Source organism: Populus nigra, chromosome 7 (assembly GCF_951802175.1).
Source record: "Populus nigra chromosome 7, ddPopNigr1.1, whole genome shotgun sequence".
Lineage (NCBI taxonomy): Eukaryota > Viridiplantae > Streptophyta > Magnoliopsida > Malpighiales > Salicaceae > Populus > Populus nigra.
The window spans coordinates 12,837,386-12,860,727 of NC_084858.1; the positions used below are offsets into that span (position 1 = coordinate 12,837,386).

At 33.4% G+C, this 23,342-nt stretch overlaps 2 protein-coding genes and 1 pseudogene across 4 annotated transcripts; 2 read left to right on the forward strand and 1 right to left on the reverse strand.

Moving 5' to 3' along the window:
• Positions 1-2,172: 2,172 nt before the first annotated feature.
• On the reverse strand, positions 2,173-5,186 carry LOC133698224 (F-box/kelch-repeat protein At5g15710-like). Of its 3 annotated transcripts, none has more exons than XR_009843035.1 (2): positions 5,007-5,186; positions 2,173-2,736 (listed from the first exon to the last, which is right to left on the reverse strand). XR_009843035.1 is itself a non-coding variant. In XM_062121077.1 (2 exons), exon 2 carries the CDS (start codon positions 4,645-4,647, stop codon positions 3,340-3,342), a length of 1,308 nt encoding a protein of 435 aa, XP_061977061.1. In that variant the 5' UTR covers positions 4,648-4,792; positions 5,007-5,147; the 3' UTR covers positions 2,831-3,339. The 3 variants fall into 3 exon arrangements, 1 of the variants encoding a protein (XP_061977061.1); XR_009843034.1 differs by having other exon boundaries at positions 3,036-5,150; XM_062121077.1 differs by lacking the exon at positions 2,173-2,736 and adding an exon at positions 2,831-4,792 and having other exon boundaries at positions 5,007-5,147.
• Positions 5,187-13,012: 7,826 nt separating this feature from the next.
• Positions 13,013-16,993, forward strand: LOC133700060 (uncharacterized; annotated as a pseudogene).
• Positions 16,994-18,758: 1,765 nt separating this feature from the next.
• LOC133698757 (uncharacterized) lies at positions 18,759-22,697 on the forward strand. The gene is made up of 6 exons (XM_062121800.1): positions 18,759-19,345; positions 19,445-19,481; positions 20,072-20,308; positions 20,412-20,459; positions 21,924-22,369; positions 22,498-22,697. Exons 1-6 carry the CDS (start codon positions 19,014-19,016, stop codon positions 22,568-22,570), a joined length of 1,173 nt encoding a protein of 390 aa, XP_061977784.1. The 5' UTR covers positions 18,759-19,013; the 3' UTR covers positions 22,571-22,697.
• Positions 22,698-23,342: the final 645 nt, after the last annotated feature.

Genomic DNA, 23,342 nt, shown 5'->3' on the forward strand with positions numbered 1-23,342 from the left:
GAGAGGTTTTATGCTGCAATTTTGGAAGAAACCAACGTCTGCTTGCCTTTCGAGGACAGGTTCACATGCATGCTGGGGACCATATGATTTTACTTTCAAGACAATTAGTCGACTGTAACGAATTCACGCTATTAAACTTTGATTTTGTATTTCAAAAAAATAATTTTTTTAATTTTAAATTAAATTTTTTTATGTTTTCAAATCGTTTTGTCAAAAATAACTTTTTTTAAATAAAAAAAATATTATTTTAATGTATTTTGAAGTAAAATAAAAAGTAATCACTTCCATACTCTGAGATATTCTAAATTAAAAAAATATATATTATTATACTGCTTACTTCACAAACATATTTGCCTTTTTTCCTCAGCATCTACTAGTAAATATACATGCAACCATCTAGGTGGTGATCCAATAGTAAAAGCTTGAGACAAAGAGGTTTGCTCCCTCTGTGGTCTCATTTTCGAGTATTGTGGTTGCTCATATGATGGTCACTGGAAACTTACATGGTCATTAACTTTAGGGCCCGTGGGATTAGTCTAGGTACGCGCAAACTGGCCTGAACACCCACGTTAAACTAAAAAAAAAATACATGCTCATGAACATTTAACTTAATTGCCACCTTTTTCCTTTCTTTTTTTACTAATAGGTTTTGATATGGATAATAATATATCTAAAATCCAAACAATGATAAATTCCGGTTAGATAGATGAAAATTGTTATAAAGATACTTAAGTTGATTTTTTCAAGAAAAAGTAAAAGAAAAAAAGTGTTCGTGTGTAGATAACACTACTAGAAAATTAAATTAAAAAAAAATGAAATGCGAACAGAAAATATCTCATCGAATAATTAAAACCCGACAGTTTTCTTTTCCTTTCCATGATTCCATTTCTTCTCTCTCGTTGATTAAAAAAAAAATCCATTTCTTTGAATCTTTACTTTTCACGATTTTTTTAAATTTTTTTGTTTAGCTTCTGATTAATTCTTTTATTTATTTGCAGAAAGCAATGTCTGCTTTTGGCGCTACTGCGACGACTATAATAAATCCATTGAGGTAATTTCTTTTGACTGATAGTTTATCTGTTATTGTTTTTAGTGCTTAATTTAACAATTAAGCCTACGTGTTGTCTAATTTTAGTTTGATGACCTGAAATCATTGATTACAGGTGTTACAGCGTCCTAGCCAAGATTTTCAATTCTATTCTGTTTTATCTGAAATGGTCAAAACATTCCGTACTAATTTAAAAAATAAAATAAATTTCATCTCATTTTAAATCTCGATCCGTTCCGGATTTTTCAATTAAATTCCGTCCAAAACGTTCCGGTTTCATTCCACATGTTCCGTTCCGCTCTTGAAAAACCATTGAATCAAATTGAACCTTGTTCAATTTAATTAATTAAATCAACCAATTATAAAAAGCTCTTTTTCATTACTATTTTCAATAACAATGATATTAATAATAATATTGAAAATTATTATTACTATTTTCATTAACAATGATATTATTTTTAAAAATTAAATTTATCACTAATATATATGGTTTATATTCATGTTGTTTTTTTCATGTTTATACTTTGTAGGAATTTGAGCAAAACAAGAAATGTTTTAGATTACATTAGCCTTGATAACATTGACCTAACTTTATATTTAAAATATTTGTATTAAAACATTTTACTTTCATAATATTTTGATATTTTGTTTAAGTTGAATTACTTTAAGTTAAAGATCTATTTAATCTTGACTATTTAGAAATATTTTAAATTTTGAAATTATATTTGTTTGACATTGTGTTTGTATTGCATAATTTATAATTAATTTATCTTGAATTTGAATTATGTTTGTTGAATATATATATATATATATATAAGAACAGTATAACCCCGAAACGGCACGCCGAAACACTCTAAAACTGAAACATTCCATTCCAATTGAAAAAACGAAACATCTATCAAAACGAAATTGACAACCTTAGTCCTAGCAACTCGGTTTCGGGCCTCTCTTTCAGTCCAAAAACAAACTTCTCAGTCGCAATTTCTGGGGAAAATCAGGTTTGTTTTTTATGAATATTTTCCAAACTGTATAAAATGTGAGTGATTATGCCTCTTCTCTGCATCTCTTAAAAAGAATTGCGACAAACTGATTATGATGTGCCGACTGATCCCTTCCACGATAAATTAACAAAATTTGAGCAGTGAAATTCAAAAACCAACCTACAGTATTTCTGTCGCAGTATCAATTCTGAAGAGAAGTTGGCTACAGTGATGTTTTTGAATTTAAAGGAGAGAAATTCACTGGCTTGGAACGACAATGTTTGTTTAGGCAATGTTAAGCCAATACACACCGTTTTTATCTCTTTTAATTGTTAAGTCATGAATGTTCTCTTATTCTGTTGCTAAGCTGGAAAAATCTAGAAGAAAGTCTGCTAGATATTGTAACAAGCTCCTTGGAAGTACTCCTGTGATTCAGAAGATTCCAGCATCTCGCCTCGTCTCTCTTTTTTCTGTTATTTTCATTTTTTCTACCCTCTGAAGGAATAATTTTCCTTCCACCCAAGCTTCTTCAATGGAAAACCATGTTTGCATATATATAGTAGGTCAAAAAAAATGCATCCCTTACCTGTACAGGTTGCAATGGAGTAGCTAAAAAAAGCGTCCCTCAAGGCTTGCAATAATGATGCCCGCCCATTTTTTTCCAGAAACTATCCACATAGGTCATGGGTGCAAGAAATATTGTCCCACCTGGAAATGGAAGGCTCTCCTTCAGGAATGGCAATCTTAATAAACAAGGGAGGACTCTAACCAAGAGTCATATGCTTAAATAATAGCAAATCAATTTGTGAAAGACAACGCGGAGAAATCTCAAGCTTATGAGTAACACAGCTACAATACACAGAATGGTGTCAACAAGCATATACAGAAACGAGCACCACAACTAATGAGCAAGGAAATCATAACAGTTCAAGATAGGTAATTTTCATGCTATTTAATACTTTCAGAAAAGGTACAAGAGCTGGAAAAGAGTGAAAGAATCTTCTTACAAATTCTCCCCAAGATATCATTAGCCATACAGTACATTCTTCAACAATTCCAACCTTCACAAATTGACTGGAGAGCAGCACTGCTCAAGCCAAACACAGCTCGGAGTCTTGATTCCAAGTGCTACAATCGTTAGCAGATAAGAGAAGCTCTCACTAACATGAAATGCTTCCTTGGTCACCTTAATAATTACCATTTAGTATGCAGAGTTAAAGGGACTCAACTCATTACTCACAATCAGCCAACAGAACAAAGCCTTGTCATCGTATGTTCAGAAGAGAGAGCAAGATTTCCAGCTCAATAGATCTAGGCATCAAATCTTGGCTCATAGAAACAGACCTGGCAGTTGTATGACTGAAGCGCACATCCAGCAATCCAAGACCAGACCTTCTTATCCACATCATATAGAAGGCCTTTTCCTTGGTTCCAAGATGTAAAGCAAATCAAGTTATCCTGTCCAAAGCACTCGAATCTTTCAGCTGATAACCTCAACAGAGCTCGAAAATACTTTGGTGGCATCCTACTAATCTCCACCCATGTAATCTTAGCATGATCTAATTCCCAAATTCTCATACTCTGAAGAGTACTATAAAGGCCAATCCTTCCAACTAAAAACAGACGCTTCTGAGTGCCAGCTACCAGATATCCATCCAACAAGGACCTGGGAAATTTTGCTGGAATGTGCTCCCAGTAACCTGTGTCAAGCCTATACATCATCAAACCAAGCGGTGAAAGGGCTTCCAGGTACAGTCTGGAGTCACAATAAGCCATCTTTGAGGAGCAAAGGTTGACTGCAGGCATTATCTGGTGGAGTGACCATCTGTCAAGCTTTGAATCAAACACTTCAGTAGGCAATGACTTATCCCCATAAATATCACCGGTGGCTATCACTTTGAATGAACGGTCTATTCTATCCACAACCATTATTAACTGCCTTTGCTGATTATAATGCATGCTAGGCAATGTCCTCCAAGTTTGTGTGAGCGGATTACAAACTAAAGTTTTGAAAGTTAGCCCATCAAGTCCAGAAAAACAAACAAGGCCCCCTGAAGAACCAACCAACCAAAATGCCCACTGTGGCAAAAATGTGAACGGAATTCTATACCAAGCTTTCAAGGGCAAGCTGAAAACTGAGCATTGTGGGGTGTGCGGGTTCTTCCAAAATGTCAAAAGGCAAGGCCCATGAGATGGAACTTGGGAGTGAAATTTAAGAAAACTATTATCTTGGAGAATTGAATTCCATCGTTTACAAACAGAACGAAGACGGAATATCATAAATGGAGGAACCCTTACTAAAATCTCATTCAATAGATCCTCAGGCAACATTGCCCATATGCTATCCTCCATTTGAATGTCAGGGTGGACAACCTTACCAAATGTAGCTATCGTTTCCTCATCTAAACCACGTGGTTTGGTTTTAATCACCTTTTGTCTGGAAGGACTAGTATTTCTCAATCCAACGCGACCCATGGGACTCGTATTCCTCGACCCATCAATTCTAACAGGTGACACTTGCCTCGGACACCCATCATCATCATGCGCCCCATTTTTCGAGGATTGTGAACTAGATACAATAGACCCAGATTCAGATGACTCCCCAGCACTACCATCCATAGTAATGGATTCTCAAACCCACAAAAACCTTATTGCTCCAAAAGCCAAAACCCTAATTGAACCAATAAAAATTCTACTCCAAATGTAAGCTCTAATTCATTGCACGTGCAGCAAAAAGATCAAAACTTTCAAGTCCAAAAGATGACTTGAGGCATCAAGAAACAAAACCCATTAATCCATACAGAATTTCAACAATCAATTACTGCAGATTGCATTCTATATCAGATCAAAAAACCCTAATTTACAGTCAGATCCAAAACTTGAACAAAATAAAATGATTTCAAGGTAAAGACATAGAGCAAACATCAAAGGGAGAGCATAAAAATGGAAGCTTTGTTGGTGGATTAGAAATGGATTACCTTCAGATGCAAGAATTTATGTTACTATTTTGCCGGGGAGGAAGTATTTGTCAGAGCTGAGTCAAGGACAAATTCTGGCATAGAGAGAAGGGAAACAACCTAACCTCAAAGAATCTCTCGGATGGCATTTGATTTATTTTGTCACTATTTTAAAAAACAAATCTTAAAAAAATAATAAGATATTTTTTTATTTAATTGGGTAAATATGTGTGTATCTAGTTTTGGTGTCCTGAGTGATGGTTATTTATAGCTCTACTAATTTTTCTAATATATAAAAAAATTTGGCAAAATAATACAGATTAAAAAAACATTTAAAATAATATAATTTAATAAAAAAAAAGAATTAGAAATAACAGTTTATCACGGGATTAAAAATAATAATTTTAACTAAAAAAGTTAAATTGTAAATTAACTCTATCACGAATCTTATGTAAAAACTATTAACAATACTCTAATTTTAAGACCTGTTTAAAATTATAGTAGCGGTTATGATTTAATGTGTTTTTTACTTAGAAATATATTAAAATAATATTTTTTATTTTTAAAAAATTATTTTTAAGATCAAAACAATCTAAAAATATAAAAAAAATAATTTTTAACCAAAAAATCAAAATTTAAGGAAACGCGGTTTGCACCACATTCCCAAACAGGCTCTAAATCTTAAAAACAAACTCAAGACACTAATACTAATTACTAACCCTAAAAACAAACACTAATTAATAACCTTAACTAAATATAATAAAATCTTTTGGTTTTTTTGTACTTTTTTTTATCTTTTGATTTGTTTAGGATTTATCATCAAATCATTATTAAAAGATAAAATTTAAGAAAAAAACTCACACTAAATGATGAAATTAAAAAATACATATTATATTTAGTTAGGGTTTATTTTTAGTGTTATTGATTGGTGTTTATTTTTAAAGTTAGCAATTAGTGTTAGTGTTTAGGGTTTGTTTTAAGATTTAGGGTTAAGGTATCATTTAGAATTTGTATTTTTTGTTAGTTTGGAGTTAGAGTCATAGTTAGTTTGTGGTTTGACTTTGTAAAAAAAAAAATTATTCATAATTATATCTTTTAAAAAAAACTTCTTGTTTTTAATTATATTTTTATTAAAATTTTATTATTTTTCCAATATTTTATTATTTGTGTTATTTTATTAATTATTTTTGTGAAACTGTGCTAATTAAAAAGAAATCAATATTTCTACTGTTTCTCAGTGAATTTAAATAATAAAGGAGTACATATTAGCTGTTATTTGTGATAAAGTACATTTCTAGGTATTGGAAGGTCTACCAAAGATGTGCCCTTCAAGCTAAAATCTTTTGACCTCCTCATTAATCAATGGTAAAAGTAAAGAAGGAGAGGGAAAATGAAAACCAACCAAGAAGTTGTTGTGGCTCAAATGCATTTCTTTAAAAAAAAAAAAAGGGAAAAAACAACTTTCTTTATATATTAATTATATAATAATAATGATAATAATAATAATAATAATTGAATCAGCGAGCACTCTCTTGTGTCGGTGCAATATAACTATTAAAAGCATGTTTGTTTTTGTGTTCAAGAAGTACTTTTGAAATTTTTCAAAAATTTTTTATTTTAAATTAATTTTTTGTATTGTTTTAATGTGTCAAAAATAAATTTTAAAAATTAAAAAATATATATTATTTTAATGTATTTCTAAGCAAAAAATATACGTTAAAAAGCAACTACTACCGCTATCACAAACAATATATCCATTTTTTTTTTACCAGTAAGACATTTACATCCACAATAAATAACATTAATGTAACAAACAATGATATTAAATATTGTTTTGGGATAAGAAAAAATGAAGATAAAGAGGATGGAGAGGACATCTTTCATTGCATTTTCTGTTTTCAAAAAAAAAAAAAAAATATATATATATATATATATATATATATATATATATATTTGTGAAATTCTTTTCAACCAAATTGTTTCTTTCCACAATACACGAGGATATATATAACACATGATTGAGGCTGAGGAGAGAAGGCCAAGAAAAGGTAAAAGATACAAGTATCAAATTATAAGACAAGTGGAGCCCTTGGTGAAAAGAAATTCTTAAACCCTAATTGTCTTGATTTTGAGATCTTTGCAAATTTATGAGAAACATTCAATAGCAATCATCATGAAAATGTTATTACCATTTCCTCGTCCCACTTGTCCAATTCCCAACACCCTTTTTGTCTTTGTGGGTGTGAGCATGCGTGTTTGTCTGAGTTTGGTGGTGGACAATGATTTATAGCCACCAGAATTTCTGGTCTCCATGGAAATTGATGAGTGTCTAATCTCACTGCAATTTGAAAAACTTTGCATTGCACGTGGAATGTACTTAACTTTCCTTCATTTACAGAGACTAATGAGATTTATCTCCACTCATATTAATGTTTTTTTTTTCTTTACAAAGTTTTCGAGTTTGAACCCATAAATACTACACTACTATTTACTATATATGTTGCTCGTGTCTCTGTTTTTGTCATGGATCAACAATATTTTTTAATGTAAAAAAAAGTGATAGGTTAAAAAAATTCACGTGTTAAGTTATTGATTAAAATGACAATTTAAATAATATATAAAAAAAAGTAACAACAATAAATAAACTAACAAAAAAAAAATTACACCTAAGCCTATGCAGATCTTCAAACAACTTAATGCTAACCTAACCGAAAAAAACCAGAAAAAAGAGTTAAACTTAAAAAAGAAACATAAAACATCAACTTAAAAAAATTAGGGGAGGGGAAAACCAAGCATACCTAAGTGAACCTCTTAAAAGTAGTCTAATCTAAAAAACTTGCAATTAGTTAAATCATGTACTTGAGTTCACTCAAGAAATTTAAATATCATTCAATTTAATTTTGAATGATTGAATAGTTGAAATTAATAAAAAAAACTTGCAAAAGAAAAGGAATAACAAAAAAAAATAAGCCTAAAACCTGACAGGAAAAAAACCAACGAGGATGAAATTTGAAAAAAAATCCCAAACAAAAAAAATTACAATTGAAAGAATTAGGACCAAACTCGAAAGATTAAAATATTATAGGGGTGAAATTAAAAATTATTTATAATATGATAGATTATTTATAGATTAAAAAATGATAGAGGTTAAATAGAAAAAATAATATTGAGGGCTAACCCAATATAATCAAACCGAAAAAAAAAAAAGAAAAAAAGAAGAAGAAAACAAGAGTTAAAAAAGAGAATTAAATAATAAAATAAATTTTAAAAAAGATGATAAAAAGTAAGAAAATATCAATTTAGAAAAAAAGAAAAAAAATAAGGCAAATCCAACAAATCTCTTAAACCTAGTCTAATATCTAAAAGTCACATCCCGTTAAATTTTTTTACTCAAATTCAATCAAGAAGTATAATTCTCAACCAATTTAATTTGAATGATAAGATTAATAAAAAAAATATTAATAAAAAACCTGCAAATGCAACAAAAAAAAGGAGGGTGTCATTTAATGAAAAAACAATGCAAAAAAAAAAATAGCAATTAAAATAATTATGACTAAATTTGACGTAAAAATTAAATGAAATTAAATATTCATGGAAAAATAAAATGAAATTAAATGTTTAGGGAAAATTAAAATGAAATTAATTTTTTATGGATGGGATTGTAAAAAACAAATCCATTAAGAAAATGATTAAGAAAATAGTAATTAAAAGAATTATGATCAAAATTGATATAAACATTAAATGAAAATAAATGCTTAGGATGTGATTGTAAAAAAACAAATCAATCAAGAAAATGATTAAAAATAAATAAATAGCAATTAAAAAAATAAAAATCAAATTTGAAAACAAATTAACATAATCAAATTACGAGGGATTGAATTGAAAATAAAATCAAATTATAAATAATTAATGTAAATAAAACAATTGCAAATAAGAGAAGAGGGATTGAATTAAAAGAAAAAATAAATTAAAGGGTTGATATGATTTTTTGCATGACCAAGACGTAATCTGAGGAAGAAAGAGAAGGAAAGGAAATGGAAAAAAAAAAACAATTTTGGGCTGAAACCATGTCAAACCACCACATACACATGCCACCTAAAGAAAAAGAGGATGTCGAGACGAATCAAATGATGTGGCGGAATCATCATTACAACCACCAGGTCTAATTGCAAGGGCCATCAAAAGGCGACGGAGCAACTAAAGCGTGAGAAGTACATATCAACAACTTTTTTATTTTTTTATTTTTTTATTTGTATATAACCAAAAATACCTTTATAACTAAACAATAATATCAAACAAACTAAAAAAATTTAATTGGTAAGAGTAATATAGTAAATCTTTTCTTCTATCAAATATGAAAAATAAAAAAAAGTTCAGTGTGCAGAAGACATTTAATCATTTTATTCAAGAGTTAAATAAGTAATTTTACTATGTATTAAAAAATGCAATTACAAAAACAATCCCACACAACTATGAAAAGATATTCATGTCATCATCAAAAGATCAATCTATCCCCACAGCTAAGTTAAAAGATTAAGTGATCAAGAGTCTATATAGTAATTACATTGTTGTAATTAGTAAATTATGTTTTAGGACACAATAATATTATCAGGGGATTATTTTTTTAATAATCATTTTGTACTCTATATATTTAAATCAAATCACGTATACCACGTGATAAGTCATAATAATATGATTTTTATTTTTATTTTTATTTTCAAATATTATTTATATTTCTTCAATTCACTTGAACTATATGTAATTGTTATCCATACATGTGGCTTAATTTAATTGAATAGAATACGAACGGTGATAGGTGAGTACTCCTAGAATATAACAGCAACCAAAAAAAAATTATTTATATTAAATTTGTAGTCAATTTTTGAAAATTATGGCATAATCTTAACTAATTATTTATTCATTCTATAAAAAGGACACATTTGAGCTTAGTTTTCAGACCCGGCCCGGTCCAAGACCTGAGTCTCAGGTTTTAACTGGGTCGTTTGGGTCAATTTTTTTTAAAATCAAAACGACGTCATTTTAGTAAAAAAACAAAAGTCAACAGGTTGCAACTGAGTTTTTGACCGGGTCTTACCGGGTCAACCTGATCACACTGGCTTTTTCCTTTCTCTAGTTTTTCTTCAACCCGGGCTGGTTCAAGCCCCAGATCCTGAGTCGACCTGTCGGGCCGGACCGAGTTTCAAAACTATGCATTTAAGTTAGTGAATCGAGTAGAGTAAATTATAAATTAGTATTTTTAATTTTGTAAAATAAATTAAATAGTTACCTAGTTTTAAAAACTAATAGTTTTTTTATATCTATTTGTGACTTAATTGTTTTCGTCCATTTCATGTTATTTTTTAATTTATTTTATTTAAAAAACATAGATAATATGGGAAGATTGATGGGGGTAAATAAAAACAATAAAATTCGAGGGATTATATAAATCATTTCACAAAAGTAGAAGGACTTGTTTATAATTTACTCGAAAGCACATGGAAAAGGAAAAAAATGGCATTGTCTGCGTTGTACCAATTACGGTACAGAGGAAAATGATTGATCACTGCTTACCACAGAGTCACCGACACGAGATTGTAAAAAAATATATATATAAAAAGGAAGGAAATATGAGTATGGGACTTATAAATATGTATTTGATGAATTATACTAATCCTACTTTATAAGGCAGTGCTAGCTGCAACCTGGAAGAAAAAAAAATTTGAGGTTGATGGGAATTATTTGATATGTTTATTAAAATCGATTTAATGAGTTAATGTTAGAATTTTTTAATTTGATTTTTTAATTTTAAATTTAAAATTAAATTGTATGAGATCTCGAGGTAATTCGGACGACCGGTTTAGCGGGTTAACCTTAAAACCTTTCGATTTAACTTTTTGTTTAGCTTGAATTTAAAATTAAATTGTATGAGAGTTGTATCGATATTACTTTGTTGAATTGACAGGTCCCGAGGTAACCCAGACAACCAGTAAAAAATATGATTTGACTTTAAAAGAAATTCAAGATTATTTTTTTAATATTGAGGAAGAGATATACTGGATTAACCTGAGTTTCGTAGCATAACTTGTCATATCCATGATTTGATCGGATTAACCTGAGTTTCACTGTATAACCCGTCATATTCATGATTTGAGTTATGTACTCCACTGGATTTAAGAACTTTATTTTTAAAAATTATTTTTTAATTAATTATATAATAACAAAAATAAATGCTAATAAAACCAAGCATAAACTAGACACAAACTAAATATCTAGATGTTTGTTTGAGATTGCGATAACCTCATAAAAAGCAAACTAAAATCATTTATAAAAGCTAATTCAAAATCAAGTAAATATTAAAAAAAATTAAAAAAAAATCTATCTATTTCATTATTCATATTAACAATAAAAAAATCGAGTCAGAAATTTTTTTTAAAGTATTAATATGCGTTCATGTATGGTGATGATCATTAAGATAGCAGTCCAGTCCTCCTCTCCATTTTTAATGAAGTACGAAAACATCATCTTGAAACTTATCTTTCAGGCTTATATCTACATTCTGTAAACTGCTGGAGGCAATACGAAAGAATGTGTGAAAGTAATAAATAAATAAATAAAATTATACAAGTTGACGAACAACATACAACGTGGATGTGGATGAACAACAACCCTTTTTTTAGAGGCCGTTTGGCTATGTGGTAGCGTCCACGTTTCCTGCGGTTGCATTTTACAAGCTGTTTGGTTAACAGCTGCCCACGGTTTTAAGAACATGGGGCCCACATAAAATTGTGTTGCAAACGCTGGATTAGCAAAAGCAACTCTACATTGCTTTTGCCGTGGCTGCTGTTCAGAAAAACAGCAACATAACTTTCCTTTACCAAAAAAAATTAATTAGCCCTATATGTCCTCCTCAACTGTCGTCTATCCTCCTCCACATTCGCCTCCCAAGCAGTTGAGCTCTCCTCCACCACAGCTTCCCTCGTCTCAAAATTCATCATCCTCCTCGCAGCTTCGCCGTGTCAAACACACCTACACACACTTTCCATGCTCTCACAGAGACCGAACCCAGTCACCAGTGTTTGTAGCCGAGTGTAGATCAAACACATCTGCCACCGATCTGCTGCCCTGATGAACTCCTTTCGTGGTTGAAGAAGACACGCACTCACCAAGGTAATTATCTTGTAATTGTACCCAAACAACTGTATATATCATGCCTTATCTGCTGCCACAAACATACAAAACGACTTTCTCTAACTATAATTTCCTCTTCACACTGTTTTCTTTGCCAGAACCAAAGAGGGCATAGAAATCAGTCTCCTGGAAAGCTCAAGCACAAGCATCTTACCAATCTCTGTGGCGGTGCACAAGTAAATTCAAGGTAAGTTGTTCTGTTTCGGTTGCACAAGTACTTAATCTTTACTTTTCAGTTATTGTGTGTTTTCTAAGAATTAACATGTCTGTAATTGTTACATTTGATTATGTCTATTTCGGTTGAACATTTTTGTGTTTAATTGAACATTTTCTGAGAATTTCCAGGTTTTACACTTGTGTAATTGTTAGATTTTTAAGCTCTGTTTCGGTTCAACAATTACATTTTCAGTTGCTGTGTTTTACATGTGTTTAATTGTTAGTTTTATTGTCTCAGTTGAATGGGTATAAACATAAAACCTGTGTGAATATCAAGCTGCTGAAAATGGGACTGAAGCCAGTTATCTGCTCTATACAATGTCTGATTATGTCATTAAACACATTAGAAAATTATATCTAAGAAATCTCAGCATCTAATATAATATTACATAATTGACAGATTATGCGTAGGAAATGAAAACATTAGCTTGTAGAAACATAAATGTAAATAAACCTGCCAATTAAAGTGTTAAGCTGATTATATAAGTCTATGTTCTTAAATTGCATGTTTTATTTAAGTTGGCGATTTAATTAAGATAGATTGTGCATTCCATGTCCTTTACAATGCCTCTAGGAAATTAACCTGTTAATTGTATATTAGACAAAACATTTTAACCGAGAACATGGACGATTCTCAATCACAAGATAAGGCTTGTTGGACTAGAGAGATGTTGCATGCTTTTTGTGACATATGTATTAAAGCAATTGAGCAAGGTATGCAACCCAACACACATTTCGACAAAGCTGGGTGGAAATATGTTATGAATGGCTTTAAGGATCAAACTGGCCATGCATTAACGAAAGCACAATTAAAGAATAAGTGGGACGGAATTAAAAAAGATTGGAGAATATGGAAAAAGGTTGATTTCTAAAACAGGAATAGGCTGGAGTGCTGAACTTGGAACAATTTCGGCACCTGATGAATGGTGGAAAGCTAAAAGCCAGGTCTGTTTTTTTTCAGTTTGTTTAAAGTTGTAATAAACTGTTTAATTAAATGCTGGTACATTATTTTTTGATGCATTTTTTTCTTGATTATCCCTTCTTGTAGGAGATACGCGGAGCAAGAAAGTTTAGGCATGCTGGAATCGATCCCAAGTTGTGTTGTAAATATGATATCATGTTTACAAACACTGTTGCTAGTGGTCAGTATGCTTGGGCTCCATCACAGGGTCTGAATGCTGATGAAGATGGTGTCAGTGAAAGGCAAACTAACGCAGTTAATGAGGACCCTCATATTGAGGAAGGTAGTGGAGATTCTGAGGAGGATAGTCTACCAAATTTTGTTACCGATGTCAATAATATGGTTGCTGGTGTCACTTTTACCAATAGCATAAGCAATCCCACTGGTAGTAGTGGGAAGAGAAAAGGTGTGCAACAAAGTTTCTAAAAAAATAAGAAAAAAAGAAGAGGTGCCGGAAGGGGATAACAATTGTTTTCGCGTTTAGATAAGTTGGTTGATAGTGTGTCTAGCAAGAGTGAATGCACGTCAAGTGTTTTTGATAAAAAAAAGGATGTAGTATAGAAGAGGTGATGACGGAGTTTCACTCTATTGAGGAAGTGGTGTTCGGCAGTGAGCTGTATTGTTTTGCAACTGAGTTTTTTATGGTTAGAAGTAGGAGGGAAATGTGGGCAACAATTGGTGATTTGGACTGAAAATTTCAGTGGCTGAAATTAATGTTCGATCGAAGGGCAAGCTACAGACCTTGATGTAAGTGTACATTTGATATAGGGAACACTTAGAGTTATGTATATTATTGTGTGTTATATGTAGCAGCAAGTAAATTTTGTTGTGTGTTATATGTTTTGGTAAGTATTGCATGCATTTCATATTTGAAGTGTTGTTTCAATGTTTAACACACTTACCATGTTTGGTTTTTATGTCAATGAGTCGTTAACATATTGCATGGTTATGTGTTTTTCGCAGTTAAAAGATTAAAATACCAATCCTTATGGTGATGTGCAATGCATGAGGTGTTGCTGCGGCTGTGTTGTTGCCAAATGATTGATGCAAACGGTTCTTAATCAGTTGCTGATTTTTCCCAGGTTTCTAATTTGTAACGTATGATATGTTGAGCACTTCCTTGTATTTGTAGCTGTAGGCTAATTGGTTATGTTTGAGATGTCTGTAACAGCTGTTGTTGTACCTGTTACAAGCTGTACTTTTAGGTTTCATGTTGACTTCTATAGACTTGTTTGAAAGGCTGAAAAACTTTGTGTTGAGTTTGCTTTTTCAGCCTTGAATTGGATATTGTAATTTAACGGCTTTGATGGTTGATTTCTGAGTTGAATGGATGCTAATTTGTTGAATGTTAGTTATTGCTGTGCATGATTGTTGTTGACTTGAATTGCTGAAACTACTGTGAATTATTGTTGCTCACTTGAATGGCTGATACTGCTATGAATTATTGTTGCTGACTTGAATGGCTGATAATGGTTTGAATGGGAGTTGTTGGGTTGAATGGTTTGAATGGGAGTTGCTGGGTTGAATGGTTGTTCATGGTACATATTCGGGTTGCTAATGGGTATGCCAGTCAAGAGTTGTGGTTTGTGTTGTGTGTGTGGTTTCTATTTAAGCTGCATTGTCATTCCAAAACATTTTCATTGGCTGCTAACAAATATTGCAAGCATTCCCACGTGTATTGTAAGATGTTTTGAGAAGGTTTTGTTGCTGTTTTACACTGCCAAGTTAAGTGCATTGAATTTAGAAGGTTAGTTATTCATTTGAGGGCTGTTGTTTAGTTAATAAAGCTTCATCTTTATGTTTTGTAAACAAATTCAGAGGGTAAAGCTGATAGGGCTGCTGTTTATAGTCAATAAAGCAAGTTCATTTATGTGTTTTTCAATTTATAAGCTGAATGCTAAGTTTTTATACTTTTCCGGCTGCCAACAAATATTTCAAGCATTCCCACGTGTATGAATAATGTTTTGAGAATTGAAATAATGGTTGTGCTGGAAAATATTAAATGAGTTACTTATAAGTAAAATATGTTCGATTATTAGGGATTGCTCCAATTTAAATGTTTTGGGTTAAGTTAATGTCGCCATTAACGTTAAAAATATTCTAAACAAATTCCGCAATGAACAATGTTTTGTTACCGTTACGTTGCAGGTTGAAAATTGCTATTATTGTTGTGTTTAAAATATTGAATGAGTTTCATATAAGTAAAATATATTCGATAATTAACACTTGCTCAAACGTAAATGTTTTATGTTAAGGCCGCCATTAACGTCAAAAATATTCAACACATATTATTCCATGAACATTTTTTTTTATCGCTACTATGCAGGTTCAAAATTGATATTCAGTTGTGTTTGTAGATATAGATGCGAATTGGTTTAATGCGTTTTTTGATGACCATTATGAAAATGTTATGAATAATGTTGGTCGGTATGTGTCTGATGGGTTTGCTGGTACAAGTTCTGGAAGTGGTTTTGAAGGTAGTTTCGATGCTGGTTATGGGAACAATAACAACGAGTTGCAGGACGACGACCAAAATCAACAGGATGATAATGAAAGTGGCGATTTATTTTGGTATAGAGAGTGTGATCGCACTAAATTAGTCATATGCACTGCTGGAGCACTGGCTTTGTATCACAATGCGTATGTTTATAAAGAACCATGTATGGTTTCATACAACACTGGAATGCGATGGTTGATTGAAATTTTAAATGGGCATTGGGTGCGTTGTGTGAACATGTTTCGGATGGATGCAGACACATTTAAGAGTTTGTCTCTTGAGTTGGAAACAATGTACGGGTTGAAACCGTCTAGACGGATGAGTGTTATTGAGAAGGTAGGCATGTTTCTCTACACTTTAGCTCTAGGCGCTTCGAACAGGGAAGTTCAAGAGAGGTTTCAACATTCAGGTGAAACCGTGTCCAGAAATTTCAACGAAGTTCTTCGTTCTGTGTCCGTGCTAGCTGCTGATTTAATCAGACCAGTAGATCCAGAATTCACAGCAACACCACTGGAAATTGCAATGAATTCGAGATACATGCCCCATTTCAAGGTAAAAAAAATACTTTTTACAAGTTGTTATTATATTTCAAAAGGTTACAATCAAAGATTTAAGTAGAATTAAAAACATTCGGCAATAAATTTTTTGTTTTTGTAGAATTGCATTGGAGCGATTGATGGAACACATGTACGTGCATGTGTATCACAAGAAAATCAAATCCCATTTATTGGTAGAAAAGGTGTACCGACGCAAAATATAATGGCAGCATGTAGCTTTGACATGCAATTTACATTTGTTTGAGCTGGGTGGGAAGGTAGTGCACATGATACAAGAATATTTTATGAGGCGATCGGAAATACAAACATACAATTTCCGAGGCCACCGGAAGGTATTCATCCGCCAAACATAGGGTTGTTGTTCAGTTGGTCTAATTTTCTTTTATATGAAATAAGAAGTAAGCGTTAAACAATAATTAATTTTATGCAGGGAAGTATTATCTCGTTGATTCGGGATATCCGAATGAGTACGATTACTTGGGTCCATATAGAGGGGAGAGATATCATCTTCCAGAATTTCGTCGACGAGGACAACCGCGAAGTCGGGAGGAACTATTCAACCAAGTCCATTCATCCTTACGATGTGTAATCGAACGTACATTTGAAGTTTGGAAGAAAAGATGGCGAATCTTGCAAAACATGCCTGAGTTTCCTTATGAATCATAAGTTAAAATTGTTGTCGCATCAATGGCGCTGCATAACTACATTCGGCGGAAGTTGAGCCAAGATGTTGCATTCAACAAGTTTGATAGTCATCCAGATTTTGTTCCTCCTGATACTTTTCCCGATGTCGTTACACAATCACAACCACGAGGGCACCAAAGGGCGTCGCGTATGGATTATATTCGTGATGGCATTGCAAATAGTTTGATGAGACAATGATGTTTATTTTGTAATAACAATTTATTTTTTTGCCGGTATGTATTTGGACAAAATGTTGTATTTCCTCTTAACACAAAGAATTATTTCATTTATGTCCTTTTTAGTCATTTTAGGTACAATATCAACCGCAACCATAGTTTTAACCAAACATGTTTTTACCACAATAAAGTCACACCACACTTTTAACCAAACACACAAAATATATACACAAACCACAGAAAAAGTACTTTTTTTAAAATCACCTTTTTCCAACCACAACCGCAACCACAACAACTACAGCAAAAACAAACACTCTCTTAATATATATATATATATATATATATATATATATATATAAAAACAAAATTAGAGCTCAATCTTTACCACAACTTGCAGAATTAAAATATGCGTGCACTGAGGGTCTTGGCCTGGCGGTGGGAGGGGCTTGTCTCCTTCCACTGCTCCTGGATTCGAGTTCTTATGTGCACGTTTGTCATCCCCGCGATACCTTACATGCCTACTAGGTTTGCAGGGTGTTCAGTGGGCCGTGGGATTAGTCGTAGTGCGCGCAAGCTGACCCGGACATCCATGTAAATAAAAAAAAAAGCGTGGACACTGGAGGCTTATATGGTTGTTAATTTTAGGGCTCATGAGATTAATCGAGGTGCACGCAAGCTGACCCGAACACTTACGTTAAACTAAAAAAAAATAAAAATATGCATTGTTGTTGCTCATATGATGACCACTGAAAACTTACATGGTCGTTACCTTCAGGGCCCGTGGGATTAGTCGAGGTGTGCGCAAGCTAGCCCAGACACCCACGTTAAACTAAAAAAAAAATTGCAAACCATTTAATAGATGTCACAATAGTAAGAAAGAATTTGAGATTAAAGGATTTGTTTTTATTGTGGTTTTAAGTTTGAACCCTGTAATTGCTAATATAATTGCTACTAGAAGTTTACATGGTCGTTAACTTCAAGGCTTTTGAAATTAGTTGAGGTGCGTGTAAAATGACCTGAACACCTATGTCAAAAAAAAACCCCTTTACACACACACACACAATTATAGCCTCAATCTTGATCACAACTCGCAGAATTAAAATATTATAGTTGCAACTATCTAGGTGGTGACTCAGTAGTAAGAGTTTGAGACTAAGAGATTTGCTTTTTCTGTGGTCTCAGGTTCAAGCCCTGTGGTTGCTCATATGATAGCCACTGGAGACTTGTATGATCATTAACTTTAAGGCCCGTGAGATTAGTTGAGGGCGCGCAAGCTGATCTGAACACCACATGAAACTAAAAAAAAAATATTATAATTGCAGTTTTATTAAAAAATCAATATACTACAGCTATCGAAATTAATATAAAAATAATTTAAAATAAAAAATAAAATTTATTATTTCTTAAAAAGATGATCTGACCGTAAAAACAAAGACCGCGGAGACACCAAAACATTATCTCCCCCCCCCCCAAAAGGACACGTGTCTGTCGAAATTCAACATCACCCTCCCTCATTGTCACACTATCTCTCCTCCCCGTCGTCCCCCGTTTAAAAACTTTTGTGACGCATTAAAGAATCATAATCACACGTGCTTCCCTTCCTTTTGCTCGCCGGAATTTCCTCCCCTTCCTTTCCGTTCTTTCACATCTCCATCCAAACAGTCCCTTAACTTCACTTTTCAAATCAGATTTGATCTCTCTCACTGTTTCCTACTGAATCTAACAGTAACAGCATAATTGCTATTTTTGATGGGGGCGGTCACATCCACGATGGCGGCGAAGTTTGCGTTTTTTCCTCCGAGTCCTCCGTCTTACGAGCTGGAGGAGGAGGACGAGGAAGCGGAGGGCGGTGCGAAGAAGTTAAGGATGGCGGCGGCGGCGGGTGTACATAATAGTAATAGAGAATACGTTGACGTGTTGAAATTGGAAACGAAGAGAGGGAATCATGTGGTGGCGGTGTATTTTAAGAACCCTGCGGCTTCATTGACAGTGCTTTACTCGCATGGAAATGCAGCTGATCTGGGGCAGATGTATGATTTGTTTTGTGAGCTCAGTTTGCATCTCCGTGTTAACTTGATGGGGTCAGTTCCAATACTTAAGAGAGAAACTTTTACTTGGAAAAAAGGGTTTTTCTTTCTTTGAAATGTTAGTGTTAATGTTCTTGTTGTGTGTTTATGCAGGTATGATTATAGTGGGTATGGACAGTCAACTGGAAAGGTATGATATTTTTTTTCTAATTTTGGTTGGTATTGATTTGTTTGGTTGCTGAGAAAATACGGGGAGAAGAGATTTTTTTTTTTGGGGTTGGTTTGGTAGCTGAGAATAGGAGAGGAAAAAGGGTGAGAATGAAATTTTGGAATTTCTTTTTATTTTTATTTTGTTGGTAGGAACTGATTTGTTTGGTTGCTGAGAAAATATTGGGTAAAAAGGAAAGATTTTTCTTTTCTTTTCTTTTTAATGGGATTTGTTTGGCAGCTGAAGGAAAGAGAGGAAATGGGAAGGGAAATAGGCAAATGAAATCGGAGAATTTTATGTGTGCACTTGAAATTTGGCTTGAGGAGTTGAACAAGTCATAAACCATATATAGTAAACCAAGTGATTTTACTAAGTGTGTTAGACTCATAGTTTCCTCTTCATTCGGTAACAAATTAATGGACGGCCAAGATGAGATCGGATTTAGTTGTAAAATTTTGTTACTGTTTCTTGAAGTTAAATCTTGCCTTGGATTAATTGGTAAAAGTTTTTAGCTTGGCACTCTTTTGAAGATGGTTCTAACTGTTTGTTGTGTCACTGTTCTCTTTGGACAGCCAACTGAGCAGAATACATATGTTGACATAGAAGCTGCTTATAGGTGTCTTGAAGAGAAATATGGGGTTAAAGAAGAAGATGTTATCTTATACGGGCAATCAGTTGGAAGTGGACCCACTTTAGATTTGGCAACACGGTTACCAAAATTGAGGGCTGTGGTTCTTCACAGTCCAATTGCATCCGGCCTTCGCGTAATCTATCCAGTGAAGAGAACATACTGGTTCGACATATATAAGGTCCTTTTCATCTTTGAATGCTCATCTGCAGAGCTTTGGTCTTAAATATTTTCACCACTCAAGCTAACTGCATTTTAATGGTTGTTTGCTTTTTGTGGTGCAGAACATTGATAAAATACCTTTCATCAATTGTCCAGTACTGGTGATTCATGTGAGTGTTTCTTTCCTTTGAAAATGATGGTTGATGTTTTTTCTTATGTTTCTGAAATTATAGCTTGCTAGGATAATGTTTCTTCACGCCATCATCCTTCCCAACATGGCCACAGAGGCCGGGAAAAGTCATCTGTGCAAAGAAACATGAAGCATAAAGACCCCACTACAGTTTCTTATAGGATAAGAGGTGCATCATTGCCATGACCTTTGGTAATAGACAGTATCAGATGCGTAGTTTGCCAACACAATACAGAAAGTGTATAAAAGGAATAACCTAGAGATGCATCATTAAGTGAATTATTTGCAATTACTCCCCGTTTACATGAAATCTCCTATTTGCTTTTTCTTGATTACACTTTGGAAAATTGAGTTGCCAAGATGTCCCTATGATGCAGTTATGAGTTTGAACTTGGGATCAGAATTGTGGGCTATTTTTCTGATTGCTGCACTTCGTGCAACATGTGCTGTGTGCTTTCAGCTTGTTTTATATTTTCTTTGAAATGATTGGGATTTAACTCCTGAAATTTACTATACCTATAGCTGAGATTAAGTTCGAGCAAAAGGATCCATGGAGCTGAATATGGTTTAGAAATAGGGCCAGGTAGAATTCATTTCAATTTAACAATATTAACCATCCATTAAAAGTTTTTGAGTTTTCTTGGAAAAAGTTCAAGAGCTTATGAGAGAATGAAAGAAACTGCAAGAGATAATTGAGGAGAAGAATTTCATCATAATCTAGGTCTAAATTTCTCCACAAATCATCCTAAATTTTAACTAATAATCACAGATTATCTATACATGTGCAGTTTTTAAAATTAGATTTTTCAGAATGGAAACATGTTTTGTATCAGATATTGCACCCTGTTTTTCATTACCTGGAGAGTGCTTTGACACCAAAGGAAAATAAATATGATTAAAAAGAGGACTAGGAATACTGAAATGAAGGCTGGAAAAAAGTTGAAGGAAATGCCAAGAGAAAAGAATCTGTTGAATGTCTGAAGACGGATAAAGGTGAGAGAGTCTTCTGGAAGGTCCAAAAAACTTGAGGATGATCAATTGAATGAAACCAGGGAGATGCTGCTGTTTGCATAGTGAATAGAATACATTCGAGGATAAGAAAACATAAAGTTAATGCTGCAGGCCATACACTTTTTTTTAAACTGAGCAGACTATACACTTGAAATGCGTATGTTGTACTGTATGAACAAGGCTGCACTTAATATTTTGCTGTACTGTTTAATTGGTTATATGTCTTGTGAGATAAATGCACACATTAGTTGTATAGTTGACTGATAGTGTCCACCGTGATAAACAGAGCTCGCCTCTTTCTTTGAGAACTGAGACTGAAAGGTGTTATACTGTATAAAATGCCAATTTTAGTAGCATGCAACATTGGCTAAGTTTTCTCAAGTTTACACTCTTATGATCCACTGAAATCCTTTTTGATTTCTGTCTCTTGCAGGGAACTGCTGATGATGTTGTGAGTTGGTCCCATGGTAGGCAGCTTTGGGAGCGATGTAAAGAGAAGTATGAACCATTATGGGTGAAGGGAGGGAATCATTGTGACTTGGAGCTTTACCCGCAATACATAAAGCATCTCAAGAAGTTCATATCAGCCATTGAGAAATCATCACGTCTGAGAAATGTATCTGGGTCCATTGTGGATCAAACAGAGGATCCTCGAAAGAGCACAGATTTTAGGGAGGTTGCCAGATCTAGTATAGATCAGAGAGAGACGTCTAGACTAAGTGCTGATAAAAAAGAAAAGCCTAGGCTAAGCACAGACCGCAGAGAGAAGTCAAGGTCCAGCACTGATAGGAGAGAGAGATCAAGAAAAAGCGTGGATCACCCTGAGAGAGAGAGCAATGGTTCAGACCAGCATGACAAAGCTAGGAACAGCATTGATCGGTAAGCTGGCTAGGGATTCCTTTTCCTCATTCAATCCATGATTTTTGTTTTTCACTTTTCTTTGTGCCCAACATGGTGCACACGTGCAATTCTGGTTTTCTTCATTCTTGATTGAATTCTTGTGGCAGCTTTGGGGACATGATAAGATCTGTTGGATTGTGCAATATCGATTGCTTCAAGCCCACGGCGACAGCCATCTGAAGAAGAAAAAATGTCAATATACATTCTGAGGTTATATTTTACTTCAATTATTTAATTGGTTGATGGGGTTGTTTTGGTGATAGTCAACATTTCCACATAAAAATAGGAAATTAATTTAACCCGATAATTTTTTTTTCCACTACAATTTATCTCCAAGTTCACAAGCATCTCTCCGGTCTCTCTCCCCCGCCCAAAACCCCTGTAGGATGCATTTCAATCTACCTTAGAGTTTTGATGAACTGTGTTGCAGAAACTGGTCTAATCATGCTACAATTAGTATTGCATAGCTTTTCTTTTTAAGATTGTTTTTCAATACAATATTTCCATATGATCCCATTGAGAGAACTTGGTATCTGGCCCATGAAATGCTCCGACAGAGGGAACTCGAACTCTGACCGAACACATGGAGGAGGCAATTGTCATCGTTAGAGATAATCTACTAGCGTTGCCCTGTAAATTTCTGGACATGGTAAGTATATTCACAATTGTAAATTGGCAGAAAATTTATTCTTTCAAGAATGACACGATAGTGCCTTAAAAATTACGAAGGATGCAAAGGGAAATCTGAGTTTTTGAAATCAAAATGGGCTTGTATTTTTTTTCTCTAATTATCTTTTCCTTTTGCGGTCAAATACTGCGTCCATTTATCACCGCCTCATTGTGGTTTCATTCTCTTCTTCTTTTGTCGCTATTTCCTCATTAACAGTGCTTTTTCTAAGTTTCAGTGTCTTTTTCCAATTAAATTGAGGAATTACATCTCAGGTTCTTCCCA

What these genes read in the sequence shown, in the direction of transcription:
- LOC133698224 (XM_062121077.1), bottom strand. Translation starts at nt 4,647, where the DNA reads ATGGATGGTAGTGCTGGGGAGTCATCTGAATCTGGGTCTATTGTATCT.
- LOC133698757 (XM_062121800.1), top strand. Translation starts at nt 19,014, where the DNA reads ATGGGGGCGGTCACATCCACGATGGCGGCGAAGTTTGCGTTTTTTCCT. An exon ending in ATGGACAGTCAACTGGAAAG is followed by an intron (nt 19,482 to 20,071) that starts GTATGATATTTT and finishes CTCTTTGGACAG; the next exon opens with CCAACTGAGCAGAATACATA. An exon ending in GCTAGGAACAGCATTGATCG is followed by an intron (nt 22,370 to 22,497) that starts GTAAGCTGGCTA and finishes TTCTTGTGGCAG; the next exon opens with CTTTGGGGACATGATAAGAT.